Source organism: Rhynchophorus ferrugineus, unplaced genomic scaffold (assembly GCF_030347505.1).
Source record: "Rhynchophorus ferrugineus isolate W39M unplaced genomic scaffold, kcgeb_rfMv2 rfM2, whole genome shotgun sequence".
Classification (NCBI taxonomy): domain Eukaryota; kingdom Metazoa; phylum Arthropoda; class Insecta; order Coleoptera; family Curculionidae; genus Rhynchophorus; species Rhynchophorus ferrugineus.
The window spans coordinates 86,868,320-86,888,631 of NW_027472581.1; the positions used below are offsets into that span (position 1 = coordinate 86,868,320).

Here is a 20,312-nt window from a genome sequence, read left to right on the forward strand (position 1 = left end):
CTGATCTAATAATGATAAGGAATAAATAAAAATTAGACAACATGATAAAATGGTGAAGGAAAATTTAATAATTGCTTGCCCTTTTTGTAAGTTTGAATTAAATAACTGTTATTAAAATGAAAATGTTAGAATGATTTTATTTACACAAGTACACAAAATACTATGTTATTACTGTGTGATTAAAGTAAACTTACTTAATTCCTCAAACCTACTTACAGAAATGTTATTTTGCATTAAATTTAGGTGTCGAAGAATTTTCAATCCAAGAAAAGGATCGTGATTCAGTTGTTGAATGTTATTATAAGACAGATCTACAGATTCTAAATCTTTGCAATTCTTGAACACACTATTATGTATATGTATTAATTTATTATGACCCAAGTTTAAAAATTGCAATTTAGGTAGATCAAAATCCCCTACTATTTTTTCTATACTATTAAACTCAAGGTTTAGATGCTTCAGGCTCTTCAAACCATTAAAAGTGCTAACCTCTATCTGCTCCAAATTATTGTGAGCCAACATCAAATTGATCAAGTGCTGTAAGCCTTCGAAAGAATTGTGGCTAATTGTGGCAATATTATTTTTTAAGAGATATAAGGTTTCTAAGTTCTCCAAACTTTTGAATATATGGGAACCCAATGTTTCCAAACTGTTCTGCGACAAATCCAAGCTCTCTAGATTGGTTAATTGGGCAAAACTTTTTTTATTTAATATTTTGATTCTATTATTAACTAAATTTAATACTTGTAAATTTTTCAGTCCTAAAAAGTAAATTATTTTAAAATAGTATAATAAATATAACATATATTACCTTTAAAACTATTTTCCAATATCTCCTTCCAAGGAGTTTTCTGGATATAGAGGTATTTCAAGTTCGTTAAGCCATAAAATGAATGTTGATCAACGTAAAATCGTTCACTGGCTATGATCTGATAATTATTCAAATTGGGATGATCACGTTCAAATCGTTTACCCTGTATCAAATTCACGTCCTTGCACTTCTTCAAAATCAACACGCGGGTATCATCCGTTAGTAACGGCTCCAAATTCTGATTGACTTCCTCCAAATCTGCACAAGTTAAAATAACCTTATTCATCGTATAAGAACACTTATTGTTAAGATCTGAAAGTTGGCTGATTGCTACCATTTTGTCTACTAACACCGATAATAATAGCAACATGGTGATATAAGAGTGAAAAGCCTGCAAAGCATTTGAATTTCAAAAAAAAACAATATTTGTATAGATTAATATTATTTACCGTTTCCATTTTGACTTATTGTTTGGGGGCTTAAATTTTAATGAACTGTGTTTTGACGAATACCATACACTTGCGGTGGGTTAAAGGTTATCATTTTGAATGCAATAACAAAAGTTCTAGAGAGTGTACCAATAATTGCCCAAGTTATAATGCCGTTGTCCGAGTTGTTGGGAAATAAAAAACATCCCTTTTAAATTGTGTTTTGTTTAAAATACAGTAATAAATGAATTAGTATTGTGATGAAAAGTATTGTTGCCCTGCGGCGATAGTTTTAATGTTTTAGTTTAAAATGTTATATCTTTATTCAACAATTTAGTTTATTGTATCGCATTTTATATGTTATCTAAAATATATATTTAACATTGATTCGACAATTTCCGTTTTTATATTAGAATTATTGTTTCTTAATTACAAATGGAAATTCAAATATAAAAAATGTATAGTTGGAAATTCCTAATTGGGGCAATAAAGGCATTGAATTTGCCTTTATTAGTACATAGAAATAATTGAAGCACAGAATAAGGACGTAGAAAAAATATCGAGAAATATTATATCGATAGTTTCCGAAAAATATATTGATATTTTTTGCCGATATATCCATATTTTTTAGCCGATATTTTTTCTGAATAAATTAAATTTAATTTTTAATAATTGGAGCTTAATTTTAAAGAAATTTAGAAAAAAAAATTTAGGCTAACATTTCAATATTTATATTTTTTCTCAAAATATCGATATATTTTTTGTAAAATATCGATATTTTTTATACTGATTACAAAAAAATCGTTTTTTTTTCTTATGTTATATTGATATATCGATATTTTTTTAAAAATATCGAAAACGATATATCTATAAATTTTTATTCAGAAAATATCGATATGTATTTATCGATAATATTTCTGATTCTCTATTCCGTCTCATGGGGACTGTCAAAATTTGACGTTGACAGCAAATTTAAAAATCGGCAGATATTTGATTTGCTTAGGGATTATTAATGGTTAATAATAAGTAACCTATAAGACTACATGCATTAGGAAGTTAGCTTATAACGTTATAGTTGTAGTAATTGTTCAATGCGTCTGTAGCGTCACGTTGTTTTGATACTCTCTAACCTCACTTTTAGTTAATTCATATTTTGTTTTTAAATCCTATGGAGAACAGTTTTATTTAAATATTTTAAATGTCCATGAAGTTTTAATTGATCTAAAATGGATATTGAAACGGCCCAAGTATTAGTTTTGGATGTGTTACATAGAGCTTCTAGTCAAGATCCGGCAATTTTGAAACCAGCTGAATCCAAGTTAATGGAATGGGAGACTGAGGCCGGTTTTTATACGATTTTAAACGTGAGTTCTTAATTATATATAATAACCTTTAGTTAGTTGTTATTTTTCTTGTAGAATATAATTTCAAATCATGCATTGGATGTGACTGTAAGATGGATAGGTGTTTTATACATGAAAAATGGTATTGATAAATATTGGAGGAAAAATGTACCAAAGTGAGTAAGTTTGATATAATGTATTGTGTTTATTAAGTGACAACAATTTTTAGTGCAATAAGTGAATCGGAGAAAGTGAACATTCGTTTAACTTTATTAACTAATTTCAATGAACCTATCAATCAAATAGCTGTTCAAAGGGCAGTGTTAATATCAAAAGTAGCTAGAATTGATTATCCCAAAGAATGGCCGAATTTGTTTCCAATGTTATTGCGAGCAATTGCAAATAATGATGCCTTTATTCAGCAGAGAGCATTGCTTACGTTACATCATGTTGTTAAAGCAATTGCATCAAAGAGACTAGCAGGTACTAAGTTAATACAAAATCAAAAGTTTGTTTCCTTATTATTATTTTTATATTAAGGTGATCGAAAACAATTTCAAGAATTTACCAGTCAAGTGTTTATGTATGTGTTAAATTTGTGGAATGAATTAACAACATCCTTTATTCAGGGGATTATGCAGAATGAGGCAGTGAATGTTGTAAATATGAATTTAGAGAAGGCCTTGTTGGCATTACGGATTCTAAGGAAGTTGTCTGTTTTTGGATTTTTGAAACCTCACTTCAATAAGGATTGTATGACCTTTATGGAGATGATATTTGATAAAACCAAAAATGTCCTGATATGCTGTAAGTATTTGAATACTGATTATTACCTACAATTAAAATATTCTAATTTTTCATTTATGGAGACACCATTTTAAACTAGAGCAATCTAGTAAAAACATGTATTGTGATGTAGTTACAATATTTTTGAGGACAGTATTCTCCAATTATATCACACTATAAAATACCTCTTTGTGCCTCAAAAGTTTTGTAAGCTTGACAGAGATTAAAAATCTTTAATTTACATGTAGATTTTTGAATTATCTGGAAATCAAAATGAAATTTTATTAGCCCTACCATCATATTGTTTTTTTTGTAGATAAAGAAATGAAATCGAAAGGTACCTACCCGACTGACGTTTGTGAAAAATTTGTGATTCATTTAACAAAAATATTATTATCCATGCTGGATACTCATCCATATTCTTACATTGACCTGATAAAACCAACGCTGGATTTGTGCCTATATTATTTGTTTACTGATGAAGGCATTACATTCCTCTTTGAACGATTCGTCATCCAGTGCTTCAATTTGATCAAGAGCATCCTCCTGTGCACAGAGTACCGAGTGGCAAAAAATCCAGAACATAGAAAAAACGATGACAAACTACGGGCCCATATGATTATTCAGTCTTGTTTTACACCGGAAATTGTTACCGACGTATGTCGAAAATTAATTGGTCATTACTTTATTTTAACACAGGATGAATTGGAGATGTGGGACGCCGATCCTGAAAGTTTTTCCAATGATGAATGCGGTGATAGCTGGAAGTATAGTTTAAGGGTAAATACAATCATTATTACCGGATATTGTGCATGAATAACCAACTTTTTTAGCCTAGTATGGACACAGTCTTCATAACGATATTTCATGAGTACAAAGATGTTTTAACACCGGTGGTTCTGGAAATGATCAATACAAGCAACGTTATTGTACCACCTGATGATATGTCTCAAATTCTGAAGAAAGATGCGATTTACAACGCGGCAGGTCTATGTGCATTTGATTTGTTTGATGAGGTATGTTTTTTTTTATTAATATATTAGGACCAGGAATTATTTTTTTATCAGCATCGTTAGTTAGTTGTACTTTTTAAGGCTTTTTTAAAATATAAAACATTAGAGTATAAAAATTAAATTATTTTTCTTTAGACTTCTTAATAATGGTAAGTAGTATCTTTTGTGTCTCGATGAGGGAAGATGTTTAAAAAAGTCCGAGAAAAATAATTAATTCTTGGTTCTACTCTAAATTATGATCATTTATACATGTAATATTTGAGTATCATTTATCTCTAGGTCGATTTTGATCAGTGGTTTTCGAATACCCTGGTTCAAGAATTGAGAATCAGACACAATAATTATCGAGTTATCCGACGTCGGGTTACGGCATTAATAGGTAGATGGACAGGCATCAAATTATCTAGTGAGTTTCGTCCTGTTTTGTATGAATGTATTGTTGGATTGTTGGGATCTGATGAAGACATGGTAGATCATCACAGGTAGGAGTTTGTAGACTTTTTCACTGTTGCGCTTTTTTTACAGGTTGTGAGACTGACGGCTGCCTCAACTTTGAGATATGCTATAGATGATTTCGAATTTAACTGTGATCAATTCAAAGATTATATGTTTACGGCATTTAATTTGTTGTTTGAGTTGTTAAAGGAAGCCGGCGAATGTGAGACTAAGGTAAGTGTTCGTTTTAAAATGGATTGTACTTGATGTTCCTTAATTTTATTTTCTTTTATTTGTTTATATATTTAAACTTAAATCTGTTAACATATTTTTAGATGCAAGTATTGAACGTTATGACTCTTCTTCTGGAAAGAATGGGCAATACTATAGTGCCTCATTCGGAGGCTTTAGTACAATATTTACCACATTTATGGAACGAATCCGAAGATCACTATATGTTAAGGTGTGCTATAGTAGCTACATTAGTGCAGCTTGTTAAAAGCATGGGAGGAGTACCACAGGTACCGTATTATATACCCGAGTTTAATTCTGTTTATATTATTGTTGTATATTGCAGGAGTTAAGTCCGTTCTTGTTACCAATCATTCAGATGGGTACCGATGTTAATCAAGGTGCTATAGTATATCTTTTGGAGGATGCCTTAGACTTGTGGGCAGCTGTCTTAGAGTATTCACCTGCTATGACTAATGAGTTTATGCAGTTGTTTAACAATATGCCTCCTCTTTTAGGTAAATGAAACTCGCGAAACTACACAGTACACAGTTTTTAATTCCTATTAATTCATTTCTTACAGATTATTCGACGGAGAATTTACGAAGTTGTTTATATATTTGTTTGGTTCATCTTCTGTTAGCCCCTGAACTAGTCATGCACACGCAGGGCAATCAAATCATAACGATATGCGACAGTCTGATGAGCGATTTGAAGAATGAGGGTGTTGTCATGCTGATGAGACTTATCGATACCTTCATTAGAGCCCTGCCAGTTTTAGGGAGTGAGACTGTGATGCCTATTTTGCCAAGGATATTTAAGTAAAGCTCCATCGAATGTATTTTAATACTATTTCTAATTCTTGGTTTTTTTTTCACAGGCGGATATACGATAAAGATGATTATCCTTTAATTATGTCAATGTTTTTGTGTATATTATCACGAGTGCTTTTATCTTCTCATGAAGTCTTCACGAGAATTTTATCTAATCTGTCACAGGAATTGAGCGAATCAGATGAGACGACGTTAGGGAAAATACTAGATTCATGGTTGCATAGTATGCCCAATGTATCACAAGTAGACCAAAGAAAATTGTTAGGTAAGTCCATCTCCACATACAGTAGGTTAAGCCTTAATTCTAGACATTTGTATGAACTTGAGAATTTTTTGACTGGAAAGTTGTTCAAGGGGCTTTCATTAATTTGTTTCAACGTCATTGGAATCAGATTTATTTGATTGGTATTGTATTATTGAATTTTTCAAATATCGCTGATATTACAAAAAAATTAATATTTTTTTTCCTCCGTTATATCGATATATATATTTTTTTTAATCCAATAAAACCGTTTTACAGGTTTGGCTCTGACGAATTTATTGACCACGCAGTCCCCGACCGTACTTCACAGGTTCAACCCGATCATGACTCAGATATTGGAGGCCTTGAACGATATTACGAAGAGCGATGACGATGGTGTCATGACCGACTCTTTGGTATTGGCCGAGGGCCAAAGTCCGAGTTATTTTAATGAAGACGGCGGGTACTATGAAACGGACCACGATCAGCGAAAGAAGCAGCTGATTCTAAGTGATCCGGTTCACACAATAGTTCTGAAAGACTACCTCCAGTCTCAGGTAATTATCATATTTTTGTGTCCACATTTCTGTGTTATTAAGTGCGTGAAAATGTAATCCATGTTTTAATATTTAAGTACAAAACATAAGTTTCTTAAATGCAACCTTAATATTGGCATTTCTCGATAATAAAAATGTTGATATCTTCAACCTGAGTTGAAGGCTGTTCCTTAGAATTGAAATGTTTTTCCGGCCAAAATCTAGACAAGAAGTTACGTATGGTTTATCCAAAGTAGCAGTGAACTTACGTCATCTCAATTTAGGACATCAAAATGGTGCAATGTTGCCGCATTTAAAGTTAACATTTTACGTGTTTTAGTTTACTTTAGCTTCTATATATAACAACATTCTAATATAAATGAAATGATGAAACAAAAATCTTATAAAATATATTCTATTTTATCATTATATTCTCCTCGTACATTTTAATCAAATGCTCATATATATTCTGAACGATAACTCACATATCTATGTATAAAAATCTTTCACACTCTACAATATGATTTTCTACAGTTATCCTATGTTAATTATTTACTCATAAAGATGAGTATTTTTCATTGAGTTATTTTCACTCTCATCACTCTGTCTTGGTATTGTGAACATTGAATCATAATCTCACATGTAGAAAGTTTCATTCATTCACGGAGTGAACACACAGTCACATTCTGAGCCACTACTCAAGTCAATAATTAAGCTGACAATATCCAATCTAGTCCACAATTCCACCATTTGTCAACCGAAGGGTGTTATTGTAGACAAACCTTTTCACATATCCATATCAGTTCTTAAGAAAGATATCGGTCTGTATATCTTTCTCGACCTGCATGTCTACTGTAGTAATTCTTTGCCACATCCCATAATAATTCTATTTGATTGAATATATATTAGATTGGCCATATTATTCAGCCATGTGATCCACTGTGTTTCTTTTTACAGGCCTATCTCTTAAAAGGTAACTTACATAAAACACAATTAAACATTTCATTTATATTTGATTCCAAGTGGTAATTGGAAATATTTTACTGTTTAACATACTTTTTATATTATTCAAATCCTATGTTTCCTAACAGTCTTTGAAGTGATGACTTGATTGATTTGTTTTTTTTTTTCTAAAGAAATTTTCCATACTAATCTCTGAGATGATCATATTAAATCTTTTTCTTAAAAAAAAAACTACTCATCGTTTTTATACGTTTCATAAATTTAATGTTAGAGCATCAAGCATCATTAGCATGGTATGTAGGTATGTAGATTTTTTTTCGACAAATACAAAATTATATTGTTTTTCTTAAATTAAGAGATTTTAGTTATAGTGCTCATACTAATATTCAATTCAATAATAATAAAAATATTTCGAATAAAAACCCCACCAGCTTAATATTTAATATAGGGTGGGTCAAAAGTCTCGATGCCATTTTGATTGCGCGCCATCCTGGGTATGGGTGTGGCAAAAGTCCCGTTACCATTTTGGTTGCGCGCCATCTTGGGTATGGGTGGGGCAAAAGTCCGGGCCATCTTGGTTATGTGACGTTAGCTCGATTTCCCTTTAACAATTGTGTTGTATAGATCATACGGTAAAGAGCGCTGAGATCGTCTTTTCGCGGAATTTCATTGGTTAGTTTCAATTACCATTAGAGACCCCCGTAGTGAAAATATTTTATTAAGATAGCATTTTATTGGTTGATGATTTCATAGGCATCACGTGACCACCCTCTGACGTTACATTCTACTGATCAAACTTCAAATAAAACCAAAATATATTTTTTCAAAACCATTTATTAATAAAAAATTCCATATAAATACAAATATTATACAATATCAAAAAGCTAAAATATAGGTATATAATGAGTATATATATAATGTATATAAATAAAAAATAATTAAATGTGGATATAAAATGGCTGCAATCTAATTGAAAACTAATATATCTTGTGGCAAATATAATCAAAATTGTCAATAACACTTTTTCCATATTTCATATTTCTTTAGTGCTATCAGTTCAAATAAGATGTATTAAAGTTTCTATCTTTTTGCTCCCTCCTACTGAAGGCAGAGCAGCAGAGTTGAAAGTCTGTGTCTGTTAATATTTTACTTACTTGTTCAACACAAAAATGTACTGATACAATATATAATTATTACTACAATGTTATTGTGAAAATTATGGAGCGGATAATTAAAACAGTTCAATGAATATACGTCAGAATGGAGAAAACATACCAAAAAGCAATACTTAATAACAAAAAATGAAAATACATGATATATTTCAAAATTATTGCTGTGCTCTTATTATGGTAAAATTAGGAGTTAAAAAGACAACTTAAGCATCTATTATTAACAATATAATAAGACAGGCATGATAATCTCTTGTCTATAAAATCAAGCTCATTGTTGTTCTACAAATTGTATTATATTATTTTGTATTAATGTATTTTATTAACATTCTTGTTGAAAAGGTTATCTCGGCTAAGGAGCCTTAAGCCAAAATATTAATCATAAGTATCTTGACCAATACACATTTGTGTCAAGTAAATGAATTCCTTCAAAATAATTAGGTTTTAACTGATGGCACTTTACAAACAACTTTTTAAAGGGTAACAAAATCTTTTCATGTAGTATAATACATTTACCTTCAGTATCATTTTGCCATCGCCCCATTTGGACATATTTTGTGTTTAAACTGTGTGTAATATTTTCATAATTTCTTCTGTTTTATTCCTGTAAATAATTGTATATGTACCAGGTAAAAGCAATGCTAAGTCACAAATCCTTAATCTAGCTAACTTGGGTTGTTTCTTTCAAGGAACACTGGATACACAACACTTTTGAGGATGAAGATATATTATAATCAAATAATAATGATTATATTTAAGACACAACAATGTTAATTGTATTTTATGTCAAACATAACAAAAAATGGAGAAGTAAACAAACTGAAACAAACAATGGCGTTATAGAATTGAGCCAATCAAATGCTTTTGTAGGTCAATTCAAATCAATCAAACCAATCAAAAAAGTGGTCTCAGAGCCAGCATTGAACGGACCACGCAAAACATTTCCTCGGTTTCGCCTATTTAAATGAAACCTCTAGATATATTCTATGGTATAGACGTCCAAATTTTATTATGGATAAATATACACCACAAGAACGAGCAGAAATGTTGACAATATTTATGGGAAATAATCGTTCCATTATTGCCACTCAGCGTAAATTTCAGTAGCGTCAAATGGTAGCTAGACTTTTGCCCCACGTTGTAGTATCAATACTAACGCATTTTACTTGCAAGAACGAGCCCCCATTACCTCATTTCCGTTCGAAGGTGTAATATGTTTCTGAATTACTAGGCCTCGGCATTTTCAACCAGAGTAATAAAAAATATTAATCAGCGATTTGAAATTATCACTGTTTTGAAGAATTTTGCAGACATTTGACAACCGAAAGACTTTTGCAGGTTGATCCGGTTACATGTTCGAACGTATCAGGCAGCATTGTATCTCTTTTTACATGTTCGAACGTATCAGGCAGCATTGTATCTCTTTTTAACTGGAATAAAATGAGAAGAATCATAAACACTAGGCAATACTGCTTATTTGGATAAACTATAGCAATCTCCCATTCAGTCCTTCCAAAAATAATACAGTTTGCTCTCTTTCTGTTGTAAGATAGTGCATACAGAAGAGGGAAAATATTCTAATCAACACTAAAATCCGGCTCTTCCACAATTTTATTTTACCAGTTATTCTATATAATGATGATAATGACTTATCAAATGTCAGTACTTTTTCATGCACTTAATATTTCATTTGTTTTTATCAGTATACTAAGTTTACTACGACTATTTTTAATCACCTTAAAACCGTAATTTTCAGATTGTTGAATTGAGGAAGCAAGTTGGTCCACAATACGAGCAGCTTTTAAACACTCTAGATGCAGATGTGATATCGCAACTTAAAGGATATATTTCGTTTTAGCAACTTTTTATCGATTAGATATAGTAATTTATATTGTAATGCAGATGCTAGATTTTCCTTACTATTTTTACGAAAGAAGAGATTGTTTGAATAATGTTGATTTGAACCGTTCAATGAAATTGACAGAAAAACCAACATTAGCTCCTATATATTTTTACAAGTAGTGAAGTGATATTTTAACTGAAGCTGAATAGGTTTCTTGTGCATAACTTTGGATGTGAACCGAGCTGCATTATTTCCTGTAATCATGATCGTTTCCGATTAGTTGATATTGTTTTAATCTCAGAGGTTCTGAAGTTCTGTCGGAGCGTCGAGCTCAACAAGAAACCCCGGTTACGATTGATGTTTTATCGATAAAAGTATTTACACATATATTTTTTGTTATATTTTTTGTATGAAAAGTGTCCACTGAATTTGTAAATTATGTATACCTATTTAACTATTTTATTATGATGGTTGTATTGTTGAAGAAGGACGACTTCTTTTTTACAACTATTTATCTTAATATTAGAGTTTAAAAGGTTTCTTTTTGTAATCACATAAGAAACGTAATTAATAAAAATGTTACCATATACTTTGTTGATTTGTTTCATTATGCCTCTTCGGGCTGGGAAAACAATATCTGGAATGGTGGGGTTTTTGATATTATCGGTAAACAAATTGTACCAAGTCTCGCCTGTATGAAGGGTGAATCTCGAGCTTGAGGTTATTTCCTGTCCATTTTTTTATTGACCATAAGTATATTTAAATTAACAAACAAATCAGTGGTTTTATTTGTTGAATGTTCTCATGTGGGTTCTTTCTCTTCAATAACAACAATAAGTAGTGATGATGAACCACTGTATTGATGAAATAACTGATCGCTTCTCACCCTTCATATTTGCCGGGTCAGAAGGTCATCCCATCTTTTAATGATATAGGGAAGGTAACTATAGCTTCCCAAAGGCTACTGGGCGATATAAAAGCTGAAGAGCACCAGAGGTGCTTCAAATGGAGAGCGTTTAGAAACTGACTGAAGAAATTTTGTAAAAAAAGTTAACATTCTTCACATTGTCAAAGTAAATAATGAAAATGATTTTACATTATTTTTAATGATATGTTTGCTCTTTAAATTGCAGTGTCTTTGATCTGTTCATCATTTAATGTGGGGTTCCATTAAAAATGGATTTAGTGAGTGGAATGTCTTATAACTTGTGGGTTGAATTAATCATTTAGTTAGCCACCATATTAAGATTATCTGGTATCAACTTAGGATCAGTGTTGAAATAGTTTTCAATGACATTTAACGAGGAAAAGAAATTGCCGTGTCTTAACATAGTGTTTCAATTCATACAGAGTTTTAACAATATGAGAATATACTGTTTGGGTTGGAAAGAGTCTTTGAACTCTCAAGGTAGTCATTTCCATGTAATCAGGTAGGATTAAGTCAAGGATATATAGAACTTTTCTAAAGGCATTCAAGTTGGTTATTGAACCTAAATATCAAGATACCTGAGTAACAAAAAAAAAAAACAAATTAAGTTTAATACACATTTATTACTACTGAACATGTTACTCAAATGAACACAAATATATAATGATAAGCTAGATGCAGTTATAAAAATTAACTTTCTCTAATAGTAACTGAAATAAGTTAGTTTAAGATAATTAGTAATGTACATCTAAATAATCCTCGTAAGTCATCGCCGAGTCCCCGGAGAATTCGTCCTCATTATCAAACTGATTCGTCACTTTGCTCAGATCGAAGTCTCTGAACTCCTCCACGCTGGAGGCCGGTGCCCTCTGGGTTGGATTTTGCGTCGTGGTACTTTTATAAGCAGTATCGTCGATGTTAATGTGACTCGACGGTAAATCGTGACGCGACGTTTCGATCTGGGAGGTGGGGCTGACGAATCCCTCCAGAGCTTTGTGTCTTTGGGGTTTGTGTTTCTGTTTCAATTTGCGTCTTGGTAAGGCACCTTCAAAGTCGAACTTTGGTGGTCTGAAACAAGTTACAAGTGGTGATATATAGCCCGCCCAACAAAATATCCAGTGCACGTCAGAGATGATGTCGAATATGTGATGCAATGAACATGTCCATTACTGGACCATATTGCCAAATGTCTGCAAAATTGTGTAAAATGAGAAAAAAGTTAAGAGAAGAAATGGGAAAAGAATTTTACCTTTTTACAAAATGCAATTGGCACTATAATCAACGTCATCTATTACGTTCTTTGGCTGTTTTATTAGACGGGCATATAATATATGAAGTACAATATAAATTAGACTGTAACGGTCTTGTGAGGAAGCCTGTCGAGAAAAACAAGCAAGTGTTTTGATCAAGCTGTAAACATATTGATGTAATATTAGAAATTGTCAGTTTATGGAGCAAACCATAGACTGTTGATTCTATACACACACATATATATTATTTAGAATATAGAACAAAAATAACATATAATAAAACCGGAAAGTCATTACCGGGCATTGAGGATCCCGGTAATGACGGATTGAGGATTAGATCCCGGCTCGGAGCAAGATATGTAGTTTAATTATGATTCAATATAACGGAATATATCTTTATATTGTGTGATTTGTTCATAGCAAGGGCCATTTGAAATGACGTCATTGGTCATGATGTTAACCATTTCATTTCCATTAGTTCCCTTATGGCTGGAAATCAAGATAAGAGAAATTTTTTTGCCTACTGTAGTAAACTGTTGGAGTAAGATTTATCTTTGACAGCTTTTTCCTGAGAAAAAACCTAAACTTCTTCAGGTAGTATAATCATCTTAGGTGTGGAGCTGGGAGGTGAAAAAAAAAACGTATAAACCTATGTTTGGCATCTTAAATGATGTATTAAATGGTTAATTTTGTCGCAATGATCAATCTTCTTATACATTTAGTGATTTTTGCATTTTGTTTTAAATTATTTTTAATCCATTATGGATTGACGAAGATTGATGATAGTGATGATGATGATGTAATGCTATAAACTTACTTCTCGCCGTTAAATACTTTATTCTGCAGGTGGACTATGTCGTGTCTCATGTCGGCCAACATAAGAAGAAGAAAGTCGAGGGAGCCGCGTTCGCCCCTGGCTCCTTTCATTCCTTGGTCTCCTTGGTCGCCTTTTGGACCTTGGGGACCTGGTGCACCTGGTTCTCCCTGAAACAGTTTATCGATAAACGTATGCTTTCGTTTTATACCTACGTCTAATTTTAGTGATATTTTTTAAGAAAAATATTATGTGTATGAAATAGTAATCCACGTTATTCTTATACTTGAACGTAAGAACAAAGTAACCCATACAGAAGAAAGTAATTGTTACTGATTTGTTTATTTAATTCTGAGGTAAAAAAATCTTTATATTTTTCAGAGGTATATTGCTTATTTCTTAAAATTTTTTTTACAAAAGATAGCTAGTAAAAAAAGTATAATTAAAATTGGTCTACAGTAGGTAGTAACAGTGTTGGCAATCCTAATTTATCAAATTCCCTTATAATATAAATGAAATTCCATAAATTGGACAGAAAAATAAGTCTCAACTGTTTAATACATTTCTTTTTCAATTTTTTTCTTGCGGGCATTTTGCTTGATGGGTTGAGACTGCCGCCCATTTTCTTAATATATACTTTTGTTGCTATTATATACACTACAGTATCTGTATTTAGTCTATTGCGCTTCACTGTTTTTAAAGTCATAAGGATACTAAATTTTCACTCGACATCACAATTATTTTGTTTTCGAACAAATATTCTTCTGGGGCCTTCTAAAGGTCTTTTGACTCTACTAGCATACAAATTGATATAATCTTTATGAAGTTCACTGAAAATCGCTTCAGTACTGGTATTAGTTATTTAATTAGTAGCTGTGGAGATAAACTAAGGCGTTTTGCAAACTTATAGAATGCCGTAGCATATTTAAAAATTATATCAAGTAAATCTATCTAACGTTATGGATAAAAATATCATTTCAAATAAAGAATGTTATTGTCTGACTAAAATAGCCACTCGGGAATTCTTCCATATATTTTTCTGTAGTTTATTATATCAGATATTTTACATAAAGTAGTCGTTTGTTTCCGAATGATGCTCGTGCAGTGCGGTTACATTAAAGCATAAAGGCCGGCGACTTTAAAGACAACCAACGGATGCAGTAAGTATCTTTATGTAATCAAGTGATTTCAGGAAGCTCCACCGTTGACTTGTTTATGTATGTATTTCGGTACTCTACGTTTAAAAAATGTCTGAAACATCATACGTTTCTTTGTTTGTTGTTGCGTTCGAGAAAACATTGTTTTGACATAGTTTGGTAGTATATTTGAAAAGCTTATTAAAATTGTTTATTGTGGATCAATTTTGTGTATTATTTTTTTAGTAAGACATTGTTATTAATCGTTGCCCACTAATCCACAATTTGTTCCTACAATAACTTGACATATTCTAAACTAAATTTGACATATTCAGCTTTCAGAAGACTGGCCTAGAAGATAAGAAATTGTAGAGTACGTGTGTTTATGCCTAGAAGTTTTACCTTGACGGAATTGTGATTTTGCCAGGTAGGGGCCAAGGTAGGCTTGCAAAAAAAATATCGATATATCGATATTTTTGTCCGATATATAGACACATCGATATATTTTTTCAATTTTAGATATATTTTCCAAAATATCGATATTTTTATGAAGAATATCGATATTTTCTCCATCGTCCCTTCCTTAAGGACGTTGACAGGTGGGCCTGACAATTGTACTTCCGTTATTGAAGAGTTTTTACATTAACTAACTATAATGTATTCAAGTGTTGTGTGGAAATACTATTTGAAAACAGAAAACCAACAAGTTTGTAGTAATTTGTGTGGAAAGGTATACAAAACCAACGGTAATACTTCAAATTTGGCGGCCCATTTAAAGAGCAAGCACTATAATACACATTATCCTTACAATAAAGCTTCTAAGTGGATATATGTTGTTTTTTTTTTTAATTTGGATTAAATATATATATCCTTACATGTCCTTAATGACTTATTTTTGTATAAGAGGGGAAATGTAGGATGAGTATAATATATTTCTAATAATTTCCGTTCATTAATACTATACGATACGATATATTGATATTGATATTTCTCTCGGTGCCCACCACCCTTAGGCCAAAGGAGCATACGTCATTGATTATGTTTTTATTAATTACATCTTACATTAGATATGCTTAGGAGTTCTATTGTACTTGCATTAGTACACAAGCAAGGCGAGTACGGTATTAATACATCAGTTATATCCCTGTTAATTAATATAAAACTAAACTACCTAAGCTAACGTTAGGAATATACTTATACACTAAAAAAGTACGGGTACTTTGGTTCACTTCAATTTTCTGATTTTCTGCGTGTTGTCCAATAGCAGTATTGCTTCCACGATGCTGTGATTTAGCAACCTTATTTCATGATTTAATGCGAAATCTCGGATCACTTCATATATCCATTTGATTTCGAGGTCATCGGGCAGCTCTTCGTTGGTTACGTATCGATAAGCATTGGTAATTAACCGCTGAACTTTGTTTTGTGTGCATTGGATTACTAGATCGTTTGATGCTTTACTGCAATCCCATATTTGCACTTCATAGATCCAAATTGGCTCTATGATTGACTGATAAACTAATCTCTTTGATTGTAGAGACTTGAGGGTATCTTCCGACTAACCAGTATACTTGTTTGAGTCTAATCTGTTCTGCTTTTTGGCTAACATGATGTTTCTAATTTAATCTACTATCGAGATGTGTATAGGTATTCAGCTGATTCTGCTTGAGTATCATTGATTGTTGTTTGAAAGTTATATGAATAAATACTCCAAACTCTGAAAATTTATTTTAAAAATGTAGTGAAGTTTTTTATTATTCTCAACGAATCTGTGTAAATTTAAAAGTGCGCCTCTCTCTGCACCGAAAACCAAAAAAAAAAAACGGAATTATTCGGATCATGGAGCACTAAACCTATTTAGTGCTCGCGAAATCTTATTCCAGTCCGGTGGAAATTTATTTTGAGAATGCCTCCGCTTGCCCGATAAAAAGTCCGCATTTGCATAATTTCCATTTGGAAGTACGTGCGGATTTTTTCAAAATCACTCACTGTTTCATATATAAAAATACGGATAAACACACGGAACGTTTAATGTAATAACGGCCTCCCGCCTCTCCCGTCGGCCAGCGGATGCGAGAAGAAATATTTTAATGGAACCTAATTAAACCCGATTCATTTTAAAAAAGATATGCCATTTCCATGTTTTTAATTTGATATTGACGACGTTATCTTAGTTTTTTAATTTGCTACTATTGTTTGTAACTGAATACATTTTTCGAATTTCCCTCGCAGTAACTTTAAATTCATTCTGTGTTTCCTCGAGCAGAATCTGCTAAATACCTCGATATCGACCATGGTGGTAAGTTAAATTGGAAACATTATGTCAGACAAAAAGCACAGCAGGTCAGACAAGAAAATCAAGAAACTCTGCTGGTTAGTCGGAAGATCAAATAAACTCAAGGTTTATTTACTACTATTGTTTGTAACTTAAATTAAGATTATACTAAAAATATATTGAGTTAAAAAGAGATTGTTGAGAGAGAAAGAATGCGCTTTTTGCCTAAAAAATATCATTTATTCTGATTCTGAAGACAGTTAATTATTCGTTGCCGACTCACCTAAAATTTAATTATTCGTTGCCGACTCACCTAAAATTTGGTGTTACAATCACTTAATTAGTTTACACTTAATAAGTTTTAGAACTTCATACAGCATCAACACTTAAATTTTTCGGCTTTTTTTCCTTTTGATGCATTATTCGTTTTGCTTTTAAGTTTAATCGTTCTGATAGTAAAGCTAGCTATCATCTAGCTGAGTAAAATAAATTTCTCAGTTCTTCTGCACAATTTTCATAGTTTGGTAGCATGTTTCTTAACATTTGGTAAAAACTAAATTTTAAACAATTTTAATAATCGGCCAATACACAACTTTCACTTATTTCAAAATAACAAGTAAAAAATTGTATGCTGGTTAGGCAATGTTTTTTTAGGAAGAGACATATTGGTGAAACCAAATAATAGCATAATAAAAGTTATGCAGGTTCTCTACAAGGGATTTCAATCATTTTAACTGGAAGCTTATATTAATTCAGTTCTTGAATCCACAAATGTGGAAAACTTTCATCATTTAACGTGTTTCATATTTATGGCGCAGAAAACAACACATAACGTAATACCACAGACGTTTTGTCGTTGGCATGATTACGACTAATTTCGCGTGTCTCTCTAAATATAATTACCTGAGCCTTTGTTATTATTTTGCACACAACGGACCATTAAAGGCTTACTGATTTATTCCCTTTGAGGCCAGTTTTAAACATTCAGACATACTTTGAACTTTTCCAACCGGATTATCCGACGCGTAACCCAAAAATTAAATTAGAAAATGTAATTTATTTCTTATGCTGTGTATGCCAGACCGAAAAAAACTTAAAGTAAAATAGCTTTTCACATGTAGAGCGTCAATTATTTGATGTTGGGTCTTAGAAGGTAACGTAGACGTGTAAAGGTGATGGAAAGGAATGGAAATTGTAATTTAAGTATGGCGAATTGTTTTGTTGCCCTCAAAAAGGGATAATATTTTATAAATAACTACAGAATCATTAAAAAGGGCTTTCTAGGTTCATTAACTCAATCAATCAATAAATCTACTAAAGAAACAACAATGAAATTCGACTCTTATTATATATTTTCAAATGATATTTTCATTTCTATATTTTTAGAACGATTTTGTGTTTTATTCACATTGCCAGCTTTTACCGAATTATTTTTCGTTTGTGTATGATATAAAACATTATTTTTTATTTCATATAAATAGTTCTAGACAGTATTTCGAACGTAACTTGGAAATATCAAATCTTCAGAACCCAACATGTGAATTAAAAGATAGTGTGTTGATATATTTATTTTACAGATCTTATATAATATTTATCTTATAATTTATTATACATTATTCATACATTAGCCTTTGCCAGAATTACATTACAAATAAATTAATGTTTGTTTAGAGTCAAACAACCAAACCTACAGTAAAAGCCCTGTACTACAGCTGTAAAGGTGTATATATGCGATATAGTACTATTGGGCAAAACAGAGAAGAAGTAACCAGAAAATTGCAACATTTCATTCATTCATTTATATTGTAACTTGCCTGTTGTAATTTTCGTGGCTTTTTTAGGCTTCTTCACTATTGTCTCCGACAGCTATAATCGCAGTACCATCATAAAGTGTTACCATCGTAATGTTTTCCATTTGTGGTGTATCACAAGTGTAGAGTAAATAAAGCAGTGGCTCTAGTACAATTCCTTGTGGTACACCTGCTTTAGCTTCTTTTACTGTAGAATAAGCTTCTTCTTGTTTGACTCTAAACATTCTGGTTGTATTTCTGATTTTAATAATTCTGTGTGTTGTTTTGGTAACATTTTCTATAGTTTATGGACAAGGTCTTCATGCCAAACCTTATCGAAGGCTTGTGCTACATCTAAGAATGTAGCTGAGCATACCTTTTTACTTTCGTAGGCTTTTTTAATAACGTCTGTTATTCTGTGGACCTGTTGAGTGCTGTTAATAAACCCAAACTGCTGTGTTGGTATTAGGTGTTTTACCTCTAAAAGCCACAAATAATCAAAAGCTAATAACTTGTAAAAATTTGAAGCCATTTTAAAGTGAACTTGAAATTTTTTATTCATTAGTGGATGCTAAATTTCGCGAGTTAAAATTTGCACATCAGAAAAAGTAATTATAATAGAGTAAGTGTAATATAAACTCATCAACTTGATTAATACAATTTTCTAATGTTCAAGATGTTTGGTTTGATTGGATATCAGTTCTGTTCCTCCTCATCGTTGCATTTGTTGCTACTGGAGATAGATGCTCGATCTGGCCTTGTAGCATTTGTACTATTTACCTTAGCATTTTTCTGGAATTTTTAGGCTGTTCTATGTTATATTGGCTGTATCCCTTGTTTCCACAACTTGACCTCAGTTTGGAACTTTGGGGATTTTAGTCTAATTTTTCATGGCCGTGCTGGAGCCTTTATAAGCTTTTATTTGCTTTTGGTTTATTTTTAGAATATCTTATATTTTGGAGATCCTTAATGACTTCACTTCTTCAATATTTTGTAGAGTGTTTTTGTCACAATGGCTGACTTGACGTATTTATATGGTTTGTTAATAGTTGTTTGTGTGTCCAAACGATTCGCATGCTTGCACTGGGGTATTAATTTATTAACCGACTTCGAAAAAGAAGAATGTTCTATGTTCGGCAGTATATATACTTTTTTAATGTATGTTCGCCGATTTCTCCGTCAATTATGGACTGATGTTCCAAACTCATTTTTTATTCGAAAAAGTGCACTTGAGAGGTGGTCGCCAAATAGGCCTCAGTTTCTTGAGATCTGAGAACAGGAAATAGTCGCTTGGAGCCAGATCTGGAGAATATGATGGATGAGGAAGTAATTAGAAGCCTAATTCATGGATTTTTACCATTCTTTTCCTACAAATGAGGCTGTTTTTCAGCGATTTCTTTCTTCCAAGGGTTCAATAACGCTATGTAATAGTCGCTGTTGATGGTCCTTCCATTTTCAAGATAGTCAATGAAAATTATTCCTTGCGC

General features: G+C 31.9%; 3 protein-coding genes across 5 annotated transcripts in view; 1 reads left to right on the top strand and 2 right to left on the bottom strand.

Moving 5' to 3' along the window:
- Positions 1 to 45: 45 nt before the first annotated feature.
- Positions 46 to 1,398, bottom strand: LOC143190783 (uncharacterized). The gene is made up of 3 exons (XM_076395346.1): positions 1,261 to 1,398; positions 812 to 1,202; positions 46 to 761 (listed from the first exon to the last, which is right to left on the bottom strand). The coding sequence occupies exons 1-3, from the start codon at positions 1,267 to 1,269 to the stop codon at positions 169 to 171; spliced, it is 993 nt and encodes a 330-aa protein (XP_076251461.1). The 5' UTR covers positions 1,270 to 1,398; the 3' UTR covers positions 46 to 168.
- A 777-nt stretch (positions 1,399 to 2,175) lies between these two features.
- Impbeta11 (Importin beta11) lies at positions 2,176 to 11,225 on the top strand. Its single transcript, XM_076395345.1, has 14 exons — positions 2,176 to 2,603; positions 2,658 to 2,758; positions 2,812 to 3,065; positions 3,123 to 3,389; positions 3,685 to 4,148; positions 4,202 to 4,384; positions 4,661 to 4,849; positions 4,907 to 5,050; positions 5,152 to 5,337; positions 5,394 to 5,565; positions 5,631 to 5,868; positions 5,928 to 6,145; positions 6,401 to 6,678; positions 10,546 to 11,225. Exons 1-14 carry the CDS (start codon positions 2,466 to 2,468, stop codon positions 10,645 to 10,647), a joined length of 2,934 nt encoding a protein of 977 aa, XP_076251460.1. The 5' UTR covers positions 2,176 to 2,465; the 3' UTR covers positions 10,648 to 11,225.
- Positions 11,226 to 12,163: 938 nt separating this feature from the next.
- Positions 12,164 to 20,312, bottom strand: part of LOC143190784 (collagen and calcium-binding EGF domain-containing protein 1) — a 54,721-nt gene continuing 46,572 nt past the window's right edge. For all 3 annotated transcript variants that reach the window (XM_076395349.1, XM_076395348.1, XM_076395350.1), the window contains exons 8-9: positions 13,628 to 13,794; positions 12,164 to 12,628 (exon numbers count right to left, since the gene is read on the bottom strand). In XM_076395349.1, the coding sequence (XP_076251464.1) occupies positions 12,295 to 12,628; positions 13,628 to 13,794 (501 nt within the window). In that variant the 3' untranslated portion in view covers positions 12,164 to 12,294. The remainder of the gene's footprint in view (positions 12,629 to 13,627; positions 13,795 to 20,312) is intronic.

Excerpts from the sequence above, each read along its gene's own strand:
- LOC143190783 (XM_076395346.1), bottom strand. Across the intron at positions 762-811 it reads ATTGGAAAATAGTTTTAAAG|GACTGAAAAATTTACAAGTA; the intron begins GTAATATATGTT and ends TTTACTTTTTAG.
- Impbeta11 (XM_076395345.1), top strand. The coding sequence starts at position 2,466 with ATGGATATTGAAACGGCCCAAGTATTAGTTTTGGATGTGTTACATAGA. Across the intron at positions 2,759-2,811 it reads TGGAGGAAAAATGTACCAAA|TGCAATAAGTGAATCGGAGA; the intron begins GTGAGTAAGTTT and ends AACAATTTTTAG. Across the intron at positions 6,679-10,545 it reads AAGACTACCTCCAGTCTCAG|ATTGTTGAATTGAGGAAGCA; the intron begins GTAATTATCATA and ends CGTAATTTTCAG.